This window comes from Cynocephalus volans, chromosome 7, assembly GCF_027409185.1.
Source record: "Cynocephalus volans isolate mCynVol1 chromosome 7, mCynVol1.pri, whole genome shotgun sequence".
NCBI lineage: Eukaryota > Metazoa > Chordata > Mammalia > Dermoptera > Cynocephalidae > Cynocephalus > Cynocephalus volans.
The window spans coordinates 98,054,492-98,073,331 of NC_084466.1; the positions used below are offsets into that span (position 1 = coordinate 98,054,492).

Consider the following 18,840-nt stretch of genomic DNA (forward strand, 5'->3'; position numbering starts at 1 on the left):
TTCATTATCTCTCATTTTAGACAAGAGGAAATCTAGTTCCAGGGAGCTGAAGGGATCTGCTCAGAAACACATGGAGCCAGAAATCACATCCAAGCTGGGGCAGGGATGGCACGAGTGGGGGCAGCACAGGGAATCCACCCCCACCACACCTGGCTCACTGCTTGGATCTGTAGCAGAGTGGGCAGAGGCATCCGAGGAAGAAGCAGAATGTATTCAAGAGGCCATTAAAGAAGAATGAGAGGCCCAGGTCTGGCCTGGTCTTCCGTGTTCTTTCTTACACAAAAGGTGGCACTCAATGTACATAGCACGTTGCGTTCTGCTCAGTATGTCCTGGAACTCTCCCCATATCAGTTCATGGAGAGCCCCATCATTCTTTTTTATAGCTGCATTGTGCTCCGGTTGGTGGGCATATCACAGTTTATTCGACCACTCTCCTAAGGCACTCAGGTTATTTCCAGTGCTACAATGAATAATCTTGTGCAAATGTATTTTAGTACTGAGGACGGTGTATCTTAAGGGAAGATTCCTAGAAGGGGATTGTTGAGTTGGAAGGTAAATGCATACCTAGTTTTGTTAGGTATGGCCAAATTACCTATCCAAAGGGTTGTACCAATTTGTATTCCCATCAGTAATGTCTGAAAGTGCCTGTTTTCCCACTCTCTGTAACTGAACCTATGGTCAGAGATTTTAATGGTTTCCACAGTTGGAAAAGTGAGAAACGGTATCTCAGGGCTGTTTTAATTTGCATGTCTCTAATTATGAGTGAGTGTGTTTGAGGGTCATTGTTATATCTTATCTGGTGAACTGTCTATTCATGCCTTTTTTTCTACCTTTCTATCAGGTTTTGATCCTTTGACCCTCAATATTTAAGACTACTTTATATACTAGGGCTATTAGCCCTTTGTGCTACATGTTACAAATATCTTCTCTTGGTTTGTCAAATACTTTGCTTTTGACTTTGTTTTGTAAATTTTTTTCCAAAACTTTAAAAAATTTCATGTAACAACAACAACAAAAAAAAATCAATTTTTAAATTTATTGCCTCTGGCTCGTGAGTCACAATTAGAAAGCTTTTCCCTACCCTACGGTTAAAGAGGAATTCACCCATGTTTTCATCTGGTAGTTGTATCACCGTTTACATTTAGATTCCTAATTCATTTGGAGTTTATTTCTCTGTATGGTGCGAGATATTTTATTTATTATCTCTTTTGTCTATTTGCCAATTCATGCACCAGTACCACACACTGTTTTAATTATAGAGGCTTTATAATATATAAATATTATATATTATATAAGTGTGTGTGTACATAATATATAATACACACATATATTACATAATATTATATAAAAGTGTATTATATGTATATAATATATAAGTATATAATATATAAGTGTGTGTGTGTGTATAGTTTTACTATCTGGCAGGGGTAGTTTTACTTCTTTAACCCTCTCTTGTGCTTCTAATTGACTTATCATTTAATCACATTGCTAATACCTCTAGCACAGTGTTGAATATCAGCAGAGATGGTGGGTATCTATTACTGATCTTAATAGAAATGCCTTTAGTGTTTTTCCATTAAATAAGATACTGGCTTTAGGACTACGGTATATATATTTTATCATGCTAAAAAGACCTCCTTAATTCCTATTTCCTTGAGTGCTTATACTAGGAATGGGTGTAGAATTTTGTCCAAGGTGTTCTAGCATCTACGGAGATAATCATATAATTTTGTTTCCTTAGATTCATTAATTAATGGTGCGTGATATCAATTTGGCAGATGTTATCAAAATTAATGGATTAATTTTGAACCAACCTTGCATTCCTGGAATAAATCAGATTTGGTCAGGATGTATTACCTTTTTAAAATAGAGAGAGGATGGAATTGGACACCAATGATCACATCTGACATTACTGAACACTTTCTCTGTCTGCTATACAAATTACCTGATTCCTTAAGATGGCTAAGACCTTAAGTCCTTAAGATAGCTATGTGAAGCAGGCTTCATGATTCCTATTTCACAGATGAGGAAACTGAGGCTAACAATGATGAAGTAGCCTGGCCAGCATCACACAGTTAGCAAATAAAGGATAAAGGATTAGATCTTGAGTCTCAGTAATTCCAAAGACCCTAATGATATGTGAGCAGTGTTACTTGGTTATTACAGGTTGAGCATCCCAAATCCGAAAATCTGAAATCTGAAATGCTCCAAAATCTGAAGCTTATTGAAGACATGAAGCTCAAAGGAAACGCTCACTGGAGCGTTTTAGATTTCAGATTTTCAGATTAGAAATGCTCAACCAGTATATATCCTTCATATATTCCAAAATCTGAAAAAAAAATACAAAATCGGAAATACTTCTGATCCCAAGCATTTCGTATAAGGGATACTCAACCTGTATTTAGTCATTCAAAACGCTTATTATTTGATAAGATGTTGGAAGGGGATTATTTCTGTAGGAACTAGAGGGGTAGGGAAGGCCTGGTGAGGTGATGCCAGCTGGGTGTGCTGTCAGCAAGCAGAATCCGCATGGCAAGGTGGCGAGCAGTCCTCAAGGCTGCCATGACCCTTCCAACCTAGCCTTGCTCTGTGTAGTGGATTCTCACCATTGCATGCTGCCTTGGCACCTGTCCTGAATATAAGTTGGACCTTCCCATACAAGAAGCAAGCTTGGTCACCCTTGACACCAATTTCTACTTCTCCAACCCCTCCCGGTTCTTCCACGTGACCGATCCAGACCTCTGCCTTACACAACTGCCTCCTGGTGACCACCTCCTCATGAGACAGCTACATACAGCCTGCTTGACTGGCCCCACTGACACACACCCCTTATGGACTGTGCAGATATGCCACAGTGACTACCTCTCAGTCACTGCATGACCTCCTGGAACTCGTGCCTGCTTGCTTTAAATCCGTCACAAATAGAACTCCCCACAGGAAACCTGTTTGAATAATGCCCTTCCCAATAAAGCCGTTGGCCCATGGGTCCCTCTCTCTCTCTCCCTGCCTGAGCTCCTTGACCTCCATGTGTGTGTGGCCCCCAGTGAGCCGTGTACCCCCAGGACCTGTAAGTAATAAAATCTTTATTTCCATCCCACGTCTCTCCTAATCATTGGAGGTGCTCTCCATCTTAAGGATCCTAACTGACAACACTCTGTACAGGCACTTATGTCTCAGGCTCTGGACAGTGTGGAAGCAACCAGGAGAATGAAGACTGGTCCAGGGACATGGGGGGCTGGGCGGGAACAGAGTGCAGAGAGGAAAACTCTGACTCCGCACTTCCTGCTGGTCCTGCCTGCCCTGTTTTCTAAGAATGGGCAGCCGGCCGAGGGATTATGTAACTCCTGGTGGGCACGGCAGATGGTGTGCCGGCTCGGACAGCATCAAAGCCAGCATGGACACTAACCTTGCCTGACGTGGAACCCAGGCCTCCTCTACTCTGGGTTGCAGGGCACATGATAGGGTCAAGGTACGGGGGCACAGAAAGAGATGGAAAGTGGTTAAATTTTTGTCCTTTAGCTCAATGGCCATGGCCATCCAGGCCATGGGGAGAAACCAGGGCCCACCCACCAGCAGGCAGGTTCCAGTCAGGAGAATGGAAATGTGGGCCCACCCCTCCCTGCCTCATAGCCAGCAGTTCTCAGGATGCACCACACAGTCCCTGGGGTTACAGAGGCTGCTCTGCAGCCTCCTTCTACCTCAGATCAGCAGCCCCTGGGGGTGTGGAGAGCAGTTTGCAAAGCACCTCTCTGGGTGTTTTCTCACCTGGCCCTACCTGGTACTCAGCTTCTTTTGTTCCTTTTGCTGTTGGGTAAACTGAGGCTCAAAGAGGATGAGTGATTTGCCTGTCACACAGAGACAGACTTGGCCACAGAGTTGAAGCTTCCAGATTCCTAGTCCAGTGTTCTTTCCAAATGCGTATGAGGACGTGGACTCTCCCTTTGCCAATAACCCCCAAGCCATCCCCAAATCACCTGCTGGCCATCCTGAACCACACCCATTGTGCTTTGTGGCTCTGGACTTTATGGCTGGAAGGAATCTCAGAACTCCCTGGGACACCCCTGCCCCACCTTATATCTAATATTCCCCTTGTCAAGAGAGGAGTATTAGAAAGAAAGAAGTGGGGGGTGGGTAACGAGAGATTGTGAATTGATTTCCTTCCAGGTAGAAAGAAAAGGAAACTGACCTTCACCAACCATGCCCATCTCATTTAATCTCCCCAACAACCAATTAGGGCCCACACTTTACAGCAAGGAGATGCCACCTTAGGGAATTACAGTTAGTGATGGAGCCAGGATCTGCCCAGGTTTTCTGATTCCAGGGTGGACTGTCTGTTTAAACACATAAAGCCCAGGGAGGGAAAGGGACTAGCCCATAGCCCAATGCCACATAGGAGATTGACTAGGATTAGAATCCAGTCTTCCCAATTCTCAGCTCAGGGCTGTCATTTCGTGTGTGTGTGTGTGTGTGTGTGTGTGTGTGTGTGTGTGTGTGTGTGTGTGTGTGTGTGTGTGTGTGTGTGTGTGTGTGTGTGTGTGTGTGTGTGTGTGTGTGTGTGTGTGTGTGTAGAAGTGGGGTGTGTGGGGTGTGTGTGTGTGTGTGTGTGTGTGTAGAAGTGGGGTGAACCAGCAGGAAAATGTGGGGCAGCAGGGGTCACTATGCCCAGCAGCCCCAGCTGTCCTGGGCTGTCAGGCAGGAATTCCAGACCAGCCTGTGGCAGGGGCTCCTAGCAAGGGCCAGCAGGCACCCAGCTGTGAGGATAGTGGCCGGGCCAGGCTTAAGGACCAGGGATCAGCCAAGGGCCTGGGACTCTTTAATCTCCAACGATGCTCCCTGAATGTTAGTTCTGGATGTGGTGCCATGGAGAGCCTGGTTCAGCCAGACCCTGTGGTCAGAACTACTCTCCTGCAGCAACCCCAGCTCCTGCCAAGAAGCTGGGGGCAGTTGCTATGAAGGGCTGAGGCCTGGCATCAGACCCTGGCCATGGGCCTTCAGATCTACCTCTCATTTCATCCATGCTGCCAGGCCTCTGAGCCAATGCCCATGGGCATTCTGTTGAGTCACTAGAAGGCAAGGTGGAGGAGTGACCAATGGGCTTGGGGAGGCAAATAGGAAACAAACATTTTAAAGGGGACTGGACCAGCTGTGCCCTGCAAGAGCCACATTGAAAATAAGTACAAAGTTTACCAGCCCAGCAAGTATCTCCAGTCTGCTTTCTCCACACAAAGGGGCAAAGGACACTCAACTGAAAAACTTGGTTAATTCTTTGTGGATCCACTGGGTTTAGTGAATAAACTCTTTCCTACTTAGGGGCTCTGACCACTGAAAATATGGCTCTGCCTTCCACCATGCCTGGTACATAGTAAGTGCTCAAAGAAAGCAAGCAGGAGAAAATGAAGGGAGAGAAGCAGGCAAGCAGAAGGGAGAGGCTGTAAGCAAAGGCACGAGAATCTACTAATTCATTGCTCACTCCTCCACAGCAGCAAGTCCACACACAGTAGGGACCAAATTGCAGCTACCTCTTGGGTAAGACCTGATTGCGAGTTCCTCATTCATCCATTCTGCAGAGATTTATTGAGCACCTTCTGTGTGCCAGGCACTGTGCTGGGGACGAGGGACACCCAAGTGAGCAAAGTCAGACCCAGCCTCCTTAGTCATCTAACGTCACAAGGGCTCTCGCACTACCTCGTTGTTCCAACTCGTCCTGCCTCCACCCACTTACCCCGCCTCCCCATCCCCAGGGCCTGGCTCAGTGACAAGAAAAGGGAAAGGGTGCAAGTCGGCCCCAAAGGACAGACCCCATCCCATCCCACCTCAGGCCACTGTTCCTTCAGTCTGACTCTCACTCTGCCCTGCTGTGACACAGAATGACCAAAGGTGGGGTGGGGGAGGGGGCCAGGAACAACTTTCCTGGAACTTCTGACTCAACTTCTTGTAAGCTCTCCATCCTGCATGGGTGCCTGGGCTCTAGGCTGGGCAGGCAGGCGCCTCTGATCGCATTATAGGGCTGCTTTCTTTCAGCTCTGTCTCCTGACGCCAGTAATGCCTCCAGATGCTGCTCCGGGCTTCTGGGAGTTGCAGGCTCCTGGGTGATTTCAGCAGAAGACATTCCTCCCAGATCTTGGGGATGCTTCCTGGGTCAGCACAGACTCAGGTGGGCACCAGAGACTGAATAGGAAAGCCAGCCTCTCCCCTCTTCCTGCCCCTCTCCCTGGCTCTCTGGTCAACCTGGAAGCTGCCACTTGGGGACTCTCTGTTCCCCTGTTCTTCTGCCCAGAGAAGTACAGGGAGAGAAGCAGGGCCCAGCCCCAGGTAGAGGTCAGCCAGATCACCCAAACTCTGCTCATCCTTCAAAGGCCAGTCAAGCACCATCCTTCCCTCCTCCAGGAAGACTTCTCTGACCACCAGGCCCACAAGAGCCTCCTCTCAACAGAAAAAGCATTTCCCATGGTACCATACAGTATGCGGTGCTAATAATGACGGTGATGATCATGATAACAGAGAATGTTACTGAGCACTTTTATCCCCCAAACAATCGGATGAGATTGACGCTATTACTACTCCCATTTTACAAATGTAGAAACTAAAACTCAGAGAGGGGTAGGCAACTTGCTCTAGGACACACAGCCAGATGGTGACACAGCCAGGATTTAAACCCAAGTAGCCTGCATGCATCGCCTGCCCTCTGAACACCGCACCAGACCCCTCCCAGTACACACACATCTTGGCTCGTCCTTGAATGGGTTCCCGTCTGTTGCATCACCATATACACCTTTTATACCCCAGCATCACAGGCCTGGCACATGGCTCCCACTTCAAGAAGCAACACAAAGCCCACCAACTCTTCAAGATCAGGTCCATGCTTTTCCCACCTCCGACTCCAGAGCCCAGCACTTGCTCAGATTGAATGAAGGTGCATGTGCACCAAGTTTCAGGGCTGCGCGAGTGTTCTAATACCCGGTATGGGGACAGGATTCCTCACCCCCCACCGCCAAGATCAGCCTCCTCCCACCCCTGAGAAATACAACAGTGAATAGGACAGACTGTTCCTATCGCACACTTTGTAGAGCGCTCCTGATCCTTGGTGGGGGTGGCAGGGGTGGGGGACCAAGTGCCTCTTCTCTCACATGTCCAGGCTGCCTCTTCCAGTGGGTTCCTACTCTGCCTCATGGGCCCTGCATAGCATCTGGGGCTTCTGGTCTCTGAGGCAGGAGATACTTATGGAGCAGGAAAAAGGGACCAAGGTCCTGGAGGGTGATTTGTGGTTAGAGAGAGAGAGAGAGAGAGAGAGACTGAGACCCAGGGCTGCATAATGTGCACAAGGGCATTCCAGTCGATATATTGACTTTCTGGAGGGGCCTCTGTAAACACAAGTGGTTCTGGGCCTCAGTTACCTCTCTCTCTTGCTGGCTGCTGGGGACTCTTCATATGGAACCAGCCAAAAACCCCCACAGCTCTTAAGGATCATCTTTCCACCTCTCCCCCACTCTAAACTTACAGACAGGGGGAGACACCAACCAACCAGGATCCAGAGAGGGAAAGGCTCTTGTCCAAGGTCACACAGCAGAGGAAGGGCAAGAACCAGAGTCTCCTAACTCCTAGGCCAGGAAGGGCTGAGTCTCCCTGCTTTCCCTTCTTTGGAGGAAGATGACTGTGCGTGCAGGGCTCTCTCCGGAGCAGGCTGCACACTGACAGTCCCTGAGTGCTCACTGTGTGCCGGGCTCTGTGCTGAGGACCTTATTGTACATCAGCTCATGTGATCCTCAGGGCAACCCTATGAGGATCATATTACTATTGGCCCCATTTTACACATAAGGAAAAGAGGCACAGCACAGTTAGGTGAACTGCCCAAGGCCACCAAGTTAGCAAGTGGCAACGCTGGCAGGTTATGTTCATCTCAGAATTCCAGTTGGCCGTGCACCTTTCTGTACCCTTCTGCGCCTGCAGCTACTGCCCTAGGGAGGGGCCTCTTTGTGGAGGGGGTGGTAGGAGTTGGGGCTGGGGTTCACAGAGGTGGTGATGACAAGTGAGCCTTCCCCTCTGCCTGGCTCACAGAAGTGGCTGGGGTGAGCAGTCCATCCTTCCCTTCTCCCATTTTGCGTCCTCTGGTGGGGCCAGGGGAGGAGGCAGAGACACCTGCCCATGCTCTCACCCCCACCATGATCCCTACTAGTGTTTGAAAAATATTTTCTAGGCTCATTTCATTTTCAAGAGCCACAGAGACAGATCAAAGAATAAGAAACCTTTTTGTCTCAAGCCCCTGCTCCAGGTCCTAGCCCAAGGAGGCAGAGGCAGCTGAGAGGGCAGGTCCCCCAGGCACACCCATTCAGTTGAACCTGGGATGGCAGGACCAGAAAGGGACCAGGGGTTGGTTCCCAAGGATTGGTGCCCACCCCAGGAAGGTGACCAGAGCAGATGCCGACAGCTAGCTAGCCCCCATCCCATCCCTCTTCAAGAAATGCTCTTAGACCTGGAAAGGAAAGAGACAAGGTCTGGGCCTAATCACTCCCTCTAGGAAGCCCCAAGGCTTAGAACCTATACTCTTTGCCACGCTCTTCCCTGCATACTGCCCTTCTGTTGCCCTCATGTGGCACCCAAGACTCTCTGAATGTCATTGAACACTTCTGGAGTGGACATCAGCATCCCCCACAGAACAGTGACCTCCTTGAAGGCTGGAGCCCGGCTTCTCGGGGGCTCTGACCCGGGTCCTAGTCCTGCCTAAGTGGGCATCCTCCTCCTTGGTGGGGTTCTTACAAGGACAAAGTGAGGTATCACATATCAAAGGGTTTTGAAAAATACGAAGCCACATGCACAGTGGTGGGGCTGTGTTTTCCTGTGGGTCTCCCCGCTCTAGAAAGCATGTCTTATCCAGAGTTAAACGATGGCAGTCCTTAGAATGGGCAGAACTGGGTAAGCAGGGGAGCCCTTCTGTGACCAAGGAAGTGGTAAGGACAGTGCAGTCCAGCACATGTGTGTGTTTGTGTGTGTGTCATTTGCTTCCACTGAGAGTGCCAGGCCCCAGCCACACCTGCCTGAGATGCTGCTCTCCATTAGAGTTGCCACTCACTCAAGCTCTGTTGTCCCCTCCTCCAGCAAGTTCCAGAGGACACCTCACTCCCACAGAAGTGTGAGCCTCACCCAGGTCACAGAGCAGTTCTGCAAGCCACGGCCCCTGCCACTGCTCTGGGTAAGCTGGGAACTGACTGCAGGAGACCCCAGATCTGGGACCCCTGTCCTCCTGGGGCAGTAGCCCAACCTCCTGGCCTGTCTCAGGACCTACCTAGGGCCAACCTGTGTCCCTCCAGAGCACCAGGCCCCACCTTCAGGCGGGCCTGTCGCATCTGTCCTCAGCAGGGGAAGCTGTCTTCCGCTTTTTGACAGCCAAACGTGGCACTCGGGCCAAACTCTGCTCACAGCCCTGACGCAAGGCAAAATGAGGTCTCCTTAGCGCTCAAGGGCAGATGGCCAGGGTCCCATCTTGAAGAGGAATCCCCAACAAAATACAATGGATGGAGCTTCTCATGCCTGGTGGTGACTCACTGCCCCCACATCACACATACCTATTTATATACAAACACACCACAACCGCGCCCATATGACACTGCACACACCCCCAAACACACAGCCGTGTACATAACACATCCCCATACACAAAAGGCACAACCCTCCAACACATCCATCCATCTCCCTGCACACTTCACCTCCACACACACCCAACACCCCAACGCAACACTAGCCTCCCCTCCCACTGCACACTCGGGAGGTGAGAAGGAGGGAGGCTGGCGCGGTGGCGGCGTTAGAGCTCCCGGGGCTCCAGCAGCCCGATTTAGCTCAGCCGGGGAGGGAGGGGGCCGAGGGGGCGCAAGAGAGGGCGGCGAGCGACGGCGCTGCCGGGCGAGGTGCGGAGACGCTCATCGGGCCGCCGTGTCGGGAAGGGTAAGCTGGGGCGCCTCCAGCAGCCCGGCGCGCTGGGAGACGAGGGAACAAAAGGGGTTGCGCGGGGAGGGGGGCTGACTGGTGCCTGCACTTCAGCACATGTTTTCGCTGCCATTAGCATCGCCCAAGACCAGGAGCGGAGAGAAGGGCGCCGCGGGGACCTGTGGCTCAGCGCGCTCCGCCCGCCCAGGCTGGTCTGGCCGCGGGGGCGCAGTGGTTGGGCGGCTCCGGGCCGGAGTTCCAATTCGGTGCACCACCCGACTGCCCCGGCATGCCAGCCTTCTCCCAGAAGGCCCTGGGGAGGGGCTCACCCGGCCCAGCCGCACCGAAATGCGTCGGGCTGGGCAGAAATCCCCGCGGCGGCCCCTGCAGAGCGCAGGCCCAAAGGGGGCAGGAGGTGGCGCCCCAGCCCCAACTTCGGAGCCAATCAACCTGGGGAGGAGCGCCTTCCGGAAACTGCTCTCTCCTTGTATTAGTCTAATTACGGTATTTTCGTTTCCATAAAAGAAAAGAAAAGAAACAGAAAAGCACAGAACGCACTTGTTTGGTTTCATTTTGTCTTCACAGCTTTAATGACTCCATTTGTGGAAGCTGTTTAGGAAGCTGGTGAGGAGGAGGCCAGGAGAAGCGCCAGCTCAGGCCTGGCTGCCCACTTTCTCCTCCCTACCCCTGGGGCCATCAGCCTAGGCAGCCCAGGGCTGCCAACTCCAAGTCCCAGTCTTGGACCCAATCCCTCAGCCCTTTCCTGCAGGCCTCAGTGGACCCCAAATTGTCTCCTTTCCACCCAGTCCCAGCTCTAAGGGTCAAAAGACCATATGTGTACCAGGAGGCTCTGGGGAGGCTCGCAGTACTGTCCATTCAGAATCACTAACCTTGCTGTCCAGGCACTTGGAATGGAAGGGAATCTCTGAGCCAGCCCCATCCTCAAAGTCCTGGGCAGCCCACAAGCCTCCTTAGAAAACCTTTTATGCTCAGGGAAAGGGAGGTGGGAGGCAGAGTTCACCTTAGGCCTGATGGCCAGGAATGGGGTCTCAGTACCTTCAGTCCAGGCGAAACTCAACAACAAAGTCACGGGGTGGGGAGGACATGGGCTCCCAAAGCTTCAAAATAAAAAGTAAAAACATATTCTGTCCCAACTATACAAATAGGAGCAGAGCCCTAAAATGCTAATGTTTGCCCTACAGCCCAAGGGAGCTTGGCTTGTGGTCTGTCTTATCTTCCTCAGGCCCGGGTAGTTGCTGAGAAAATCCATGCTGGAGGCCGGAGCACCTTTGGCTACTTGCCTGGTCTCAGGGCCTCATTCCTGATATTTGGCCCTGCCCTGTTCCACCTCTCCTGGGTCCATGCTCCCAATGATTCTCTTTCCCCCATCCTGCTACAAGTCCCAAACTGACCCAGCTACCAAAGCAATCTATCTTGAGCTGCCTGCCTTAGGTAGTGCCTCAATTTCAGAATCTCAACTTCAGACCTATGATGGTGGGTTTCCAGCCCAGGTGAAATGAAGGAGCCTGAAGTACTAGACTGAGCTTTGTGAGTCCTGAATTCACATCTTGACTCTACCCCTGAGTCCCAGTGTCACCCTGGGCAAGTTGGGGCCTGTCCCAAAGCTTCAGCAGTTGGATAAGTAGATTGAAAAAGAGGAGAATTGTTTTATCTTACAAAATTCTGTTTTTGCTGGGGAGGGGAGAGAGGCCAGGGAGAGAGATTACAGGAGAAATTCCTCCCCCGTAGAGGTACTTTCACTTTAATGAGAAAACCCATGAAGACAGTCGGTTTTCCATTTGTTTAAGTGAGATGGGTGTTCGCTATAGTGAGTGTAGAGGGAGACAAGGACAGGCCACCACAGCGCGAGCACACACACGTGCGCACACACACACACACACACACACACACAGAGCAGACACTAGGAAAACCTGATTCTAATTGCACCTTAAAAAGAAGTATTATCATGACTCCTCAGCTCCTTCTCAACAATCCCAGCCAGAGGCCAAGGAAAGGCTCATTAAAAGCTCCAGGAAGGGCTGAGGGGTGGGGTGGGAGGAGAGTCCCAGGGCCAACCAGAGCGTTTGAAGTGGCCTCTTCTGACGAGTCACTTGCTGACATCTACCTCTAAGAGTCTGGGTTTTACGGTTCTGGTTTTGATTTTTCCACCATCAGTCTTTAAGGCTTAAAAAAATTCTCAGTGCTATAAAGGGAGAGCATTTCCATATTCAGTGGAGATGGGGGTGGGGGAAATGAGGGAGAGGTGCCTGCCTCTTGAGGGGAGCTTGAACGCCCTCAAGAAGAAGCCCTCTCTGTAGGGGCAGACTTTCCTACCTTAATATGAGACTCATGGCAGAGGCGTGGATGGTGGGGTGGGGAGGAGAGGTTCAATGTGGCTTGAACCAGCCTGAGTATTGGACAGGAGCCCTGCATACAAGTCTGAGATCTGTGGTCAAGTGAAGGCAAGATTTGGGCCAACACTCAGGCCCTGGTTTTCCCCATCAGTGAAATGGGAGGCATGAGGGATCCACTGGAAAAACCCAAAGAACATTCTGAAAAACAGATGTCCTGTGCCTGTGACATTAGTGAAAAAAGGTTGCATGGGAGGAAGGGGCATGTTCTTCCTCCTGAAGGTAGATTTGTAAGGGCACACATTCTGGGCAAAGGGAACGCTGAAGCCGACCCCACCAGTTGGCTGCTCTCCAGGCTGGTGGGCAGGCAGCTCAAGCCGCGTTAAGTAATGAGCACAATTCCAACACCGCTTCTGCTCGCTAGTGAGAAATCAAAGCCCGGTATTAGAGGCCATTTCTGGCTGGGCGCTATTCGTGCCCAAATCCATCAAAGCTCTGGGCCTGGGGTTTCTTCTGAGGAAGGTGGGGGCTGGATGCTTTGTAAAGCAGGAAAGGCAGACCACCCCCAGCCTTCCTGGCCAAGCCCACCCACCCAGAGTATTCCAGGCAAGCCAGTCTTGTCTTTCTCCTGCCTACTGGAGCCCCCACCCATTATTTCTGATCCACTGCCCTGCTGGTACAAAAACTGCTTCCCAAGATGCAACCCTGCCCATGTGCCATTTACAGAGACTTCACCCTTCGCTTCAATCACCTCCTGAAAACACCCTCAAACCAGAAACCAACACCCAAACCCAGCACCTCCCACATCTAACTGCACCCTTTAAAACAAGTTGGTCATTCAGCAGCCTACCTTCCCCACTCCCCATCATTACCTTCCAACTTCAAAACACTGCTTTAAATAACAGAGTCTGCCCAAATTGTAATTAACTTGGATCAAATGATCGAGTGTCGTAACTTTACAGCACAGGGCTTGGAAAAAAAAAAAAAAAAAAGTGGGGGATGTGCTAAAACCAAACCCTCACTCCTGACCGTGGGAATCATTAAATCCAGAGCGAGGAATCTTTGGCTATTGGGGGGGCCGGGAAGGGGTGCGGATGTGAAGATTGCTGGGGAAGGTTGTGGGGGGAGGCTGCGTCATCTCCTCCACTTTCTGCTCCAGTTTTCCTGCCCCATTCTAAGGCTCAACTCCGAAAGGACTCCGTGCAGGATGCCCGCACCCCTCTCCGGGAGCGGGGGCCGCGGCCAGCCCACCTGCTTTGGGGTTCTGGTACCAGAAACAGGTTGGCTTCAGTGCGTCCACCGCCTCCCCAGGAAGACGTAGCCCAGACAGCGACGCCAGGTACAGAACGAGCGAGACATGTACATATCCCCAGCGGGAGAGGCAAGTTAGGGATTTAGGGATTTTATTTTAAGAGTCCACCAACCCCCCTAAAGGCATCTTGCTGGGTCCAGAGCAGGCGCTGTACCGAGGCGAGCGCACCTTGTCTGCTTCCCGGACAGCGAGAATGTCAGTGGCCCGTTTAAAAGGAAATTCGGCAGGATCACTACGTATCCTCTCCCCCTTCCAACACATACATCAATACCCGGAAAAAAAATCCTTCCAGACCTGCGAGCCCGCGATCTCGGGGAAAGCGGTATGTGCAGGATTCGGCCTTTCCCCCTTCAATAGCCAAAGCCCTTCAACCCGGCCTCCCCGGCTGGCGGAGCGGCACCCGTGCTTCCAGGACACCGCAGGTCTCGCTCCTTCCCTCTGGTCTGCGGATTCTGTCCGTGCAGCGCGTAGGAGCCTGGGCGAGCCGGAACTGGACTAGGAAGTTGCCTTCGAACGGCAGAGAGCGCACACCTGGCCCATGCAGGGACAGTTCTTTCTCCGCGCCGACGCCAGACTTGCGGGTAGCCAGGGGTCCCCTGGAGGTGGGTCCTCCCGAAGGCTCAAACCCCGACTCGGACACCCGTTCCAGGAAAAAGAAGCGATCCCTTCCAGTCGGGAGTAGGAAGCTTACGGCTCACTGTGAGCCCCCTGGCCTGCGCCCCCAGTGAGGTGGCTGCGCCATCGCCCACTTCGGTGGGGTAGAGAAATCTGCCAACTCGCGCGCCCTTGCCGCTTTCCCTGAGCGCACCGACGTGGCTGAAAACACCCTCAACTTCAAGGCAGAGTGAGGTGCAAGTGTCCCCTCGCCCCTGCCCGCAGGCCCGATCGCTCCCTACCTGCTTGGCTCAGCCTCGGGTCCCAGCAGAGTAGCAGCGCCAGCAGCAGCGCGCCCCGCGCTCCGCTCCGGGCCCACATGCTCCCGCGGCCCGGCTCCGGCGCCTCTCCCCCGGGGCTCTCTCCCTGGCCCCAGCCTCGCCGCCGCCGTCTCCGCCGCCGCCGCCTCCTCCTCGCCGTCTTCCCCGGCGCCCGGCCGCGCCAGCCCGTGCCCTCCGTGGGGGCAGCGGCAGCCACGCTGCTCGGAGAGCCGCCCGGTGCTCGGAGCGCGAAGAGTGTCCGGCGCCCGCTCTCGAGCCAGGCTCCGGCGCGCGCCTCTCTGCGCTCCTCGGACGCCGGGGCTCCGAGCGCTTCCCGGGCTCCCGCGCCCTGGCTCTGAAGTTGCGCGACCAAAGGTTCGTGCACTCAGTGGCGCTCGCAGCGGCCGGCGCCTCGCCGTCCGAGGCACTGTGTGCGCCTCTCCACGCCCCACTCTGCCCGCGGACGCGGCGCCCGAGCCGGCCCCAGGCGCCTGCCACAATGCGGAGCGCAGCCGCTCGCTTGCCCTAGTGAGTCCTCGAGCCGAGGGGAACCGCGCGCGGCAGGGGCGGGGCCTGGGCGGGCGGGGGCGGAGCCGGCAGGGGTACCGCGAGGAGGCACCCGACGGCCGCCTGGGCGCGGCCACCCTCCGAGCTGGGGGCCCTTTAGGGGAGTCCTCGCGAAACGCTGGACCCAGCGCGTTGGAAAACCCGGTCGCTGGAGGGTGGCTGAAAGCGGAGTCTGCCCAATTTTCGTTTGCAAAAACTAAGGAAATGTACCTTTGCGCCCTCCTTTGGCTTGGGTATGTCAGCCTTCTCTGACTAAACGCAGGACTCTCACTTTTGTCTCCCTGGTCTGTCGCTCTATGCCTTCCACGTGTAGGGGTCTTTCCAAGAAAGGCTCCCTAAATGAGAAAATCTCCAACACTCTAGTCCAGATTTAGCTGGGGTTCACATCTGTGAACCTGGGTATAGATCAGGATCGTCCTGGTTGGCTCTACTTGACTGTATTACCTCAGGCAGAACTGTTTGAACCCTGCAGAACTTTGATCCTAGGATGCTGTCATCTAGCCCACTAAGTGACAGTGGGGCAGAGGGGAAGGGGCAACCATTTTTGGTTCGGTGTGCACTTGGGTTCTGCTCCTTACCTACTGTGTGAACTTGAACAACTTTCTTAACCATTCTGATGCTCCCATCATCATCATTTGTAAAATGGAGAATGACGATAGCAGCTATTTTACAAGGAGGTGTAGAATTGAATTTTTAAAATATGTGTGGGAACTGCAGCACAAATGCCAGTAATCCGTCCAAGATTCTCTCCTCCAGCCAGTCTGATTCCTGGGGGAAAGTCCTGACCATCCGAGGATGGGCCAAGGAGCATGTAGGGCCAGATGAGGTCTGGAGGATGGGCGACATCTTGGGATTGAAACCCAGCGACATCAGAAGGAATGGATCAGCTAACACTGACAAAGACCTTCTGTGTGCCAGGTACAGGGTTAATAATATTATATGCATCATCTCAGTTAATTCTCACTTTACAGAAGAGGAAACTGAGGCACAGAGATGTAAAGTCATTTGCCCGAGATTACGCAGCTTTGAGTGAATGAGTGACTGAGTAAAGGAGACGGGGGAGATGGGATTGTAAAGAAACCTTCTGAGCTGGGGAGCTTCTTCCCTGACTCCTTCCCTGGGGCTGGATTGGGCTGGGAAGAGGGCCTGGTGGCCAGCAGGAATGTCCATTCCACCTAGCCCTGATCTGTTCACTACATGGGATTTTCCTTCTTCCAGAGATAGGATCTGAAATCACTCCTCAAATACAGATGCAGCAGGTTGCTTCAGGAAGGGATGAGGGAAGTCGAAGAGAGGTCCAGCCAGGCCCAGGAGCCAGAGGGCATGGGCTGGAATAGGGGTGGTGCAAATAGTCAGTTGGTCTCCCCAGGCTCTCTTTGGCTGGCCACCCAGGATCAGAAGGGTGAATATGGGTGGAGTGGAACTCCTTAAGTAAGGACTTTGGTCAATTGAAAAAGGCTTCTGTGGGCAAAGGTAGGTGGGTTATTTTTAGCTTATCCTGGGACAGCCCAGGCAAGGGCAGTGAATGAGAGAGTCAATAGCTCATCACAGCCAGCCAACCCCAAACTGCAAACACACATGCATACATACACCCCTAGATGCGGTTACAGGCACACACACGGCCCCCACACCTACAAAGGTACACGCAAGTAACCATGCAACAAAGACACAGGTGCAAAATGACCCTCCCCAGAAACATCACACATACAAACAAGCACCCAACTAGAGACACCCACATACCAATGACACATGACTAAAAAAATAAGCAAACATAAAGGCACGCACATCTAAAAGCACAAATAGGCTGATGACTGTAAAGACAAATAGATATTTAGATTCTTAACCACCACCAGGGAACACATATAGGCACACATGTAGCAAGACACGCATGTGACTGTCATCCCCTGGACATAGGCACATGGTCAAGGACACCACACCAGAGAACTCATGTAGGTACCACAGCGCCCCCTCTCTGTCTCTCAAGTAGAAGGCCAGTGGGATACTGGATATTTTTCTAAAAAGTTTCAGTCCTTAGAACTTTGCTGTTTAGGCAGTAAATGTACCCAGCAGGCCCTTCTAGTCCAAGTGTCAGGTTTCACGGCTTTGTTTAATTCCTGGCTGGAGAGACGGGGACTGGGTTTAGGGGTCAAGCAAAAGGAGGGCAGTCATTTCCCCCTCTCCTGCCAGTCCCTGCCCCACTTGCCTCCTTGGCCTAAAAACTCTTTCAACCCTTGACGTTTGCTCCTGGGAGCTCCTGGGTCCTGCTTTCCCTCCAGAGTCCAGCATCTGGGGGAGCAGGAGGAGGGGGAATTAGCACATTGGGAATCTCCATAACTCCCCTGTGCCCCCTCTTGTACCAGGTCACTGGGAGAATGCCCCTTCTCCAGCCACTTGCAGCTGAGCAGCCCCTGCAGATGTGGTTCTTCCCAGCCCAGGCATCTCAGATGCCATCCCTCTGCTGTGGCCAGGGAAAGGGCTTCAGAAGGGAGTCAGGCTGCCCTGAGCCCACCTTTCTCTGGGATGGGTGGAAAATAGGCAAGGCCCCTGCCCCTGGGATGACACATTGGAGTAGATGGATTAAGATTTATCAGGGTGTTCCCAAACCCAGTGCCATTGGACTCACAGCAAAGGTGTGAGGTAAGCAAGAGGACAGCTTCTGACACACAGTCGCATGTGTCAACATTGGCTGAGTGGATACATTAATAAGGCTAGGGGAGGAGTTAATGGTGAAAGACCCTATGACCTTTCCGAGTGAGCCCTGGAAGGAGCCCCCCACCTCCTCTTCAGGCCTGAGGGGCCTGAGGCTGGGGGTGGGGCAGCCTTCATGCAATACAGCTGCTTTGAAATCAGATCCAGAGCCAGTTCAGACCCTCGGTGGAGGCTGCAGATGCTTCCGCCGGCTACCCTCATTTCTGTCACACCAAGAGTGTGTGGGAGACAGAGTTCTGGAATCTGGAGTCAAGCTGATAGTTGTGTCCCTAGACCTGGGGACCGCTCTTACTTGCTGGGAGATCTTGGGCCAGTTACTGATCCTTTCCAAGCATCAGTTTCCTCAATTGTAAAATGGAAATAAAAACTAATTCATAGGATTTTAAAGAATATGCATAAATCCCCTCATCTGGCTGCATAAAAGCTACCTATTTTATAACAATTATGATCTAAAAGCAGCTGCAGGGGCTCCCGGCAGGAGTGGCTCCAGGCTTCGCGTTGACACCGCCCTCTCCGGCCCGGACCCGTGTGCTCGCAGGTGCCACTAGGCGGCGCACTGCGGCCTACGCCTCTCCCGCTGCCGCTTCAGCCGCCCTCCCAAGGTGGTGGGTCTGGAAGGGAGGGTGGCCCCTGGCCCCACGCCGCCTGGGGGCCTCCCGAGGGAGGGTGTCGCCTCAGGTCGTCAGGTGCAGGGGGCTCTCCGACGACTCCGTTTGCAGCATCTTGAGTGGGAAGCTTTGGGGATGAGTTCACGATCCTTCCCGAGTCGTTCAGTCCAGAACGAACCCCAAATGCCTGGACCCTGGAGAGGGGAGGCGCCTACGGTTCAAGTCCTTAACGCTTTAGCTAATGTTGAGCGCTTTCTATGTGTCAGGTACTGTCCTAAATCTTTCATATGCGACACCAGCCTTACGAAATAGGAACTGTTATTACCCCTATTTACCAGATGAGGAAACTGAGGCACAGAGAGGTAACTTACCCAAGGCCACACACAGCTCGTAACCGGTGCAGTGAAGAACGACATCCAGACAGAATGGATCTCAAGCTTGTGCTCTTTGAACGTGTGTGA

General features: G+C 52.5%; 1 protein-coding gene across 1 annotated transcript in view; it reads right to left on the reverse strand.

Moving 5' to 3' along the window:
* Positions 1-14,983, reverse strand: part of UNC5B (unc-5 netrin receptor B) — an 84,747-nt gene extending 69,764 nt beyond the window's left edge. Inside the window, exon 1 of the mRNA XM_063102649.1 lies at positions 14,478-14,983. Within this exon, the coding sequence (XP_062958719.1) occupies positions 14,478-14,556 (79 nt within the window). The 5' untranslated portion in view covers positions 14,557-14,983. The remainder of the gene's footprint in view (positions 1-14,477) is intronic.
* Between the last annotated feature and the right edge of the window lie 3,857 nt (positions 14,984-18,840).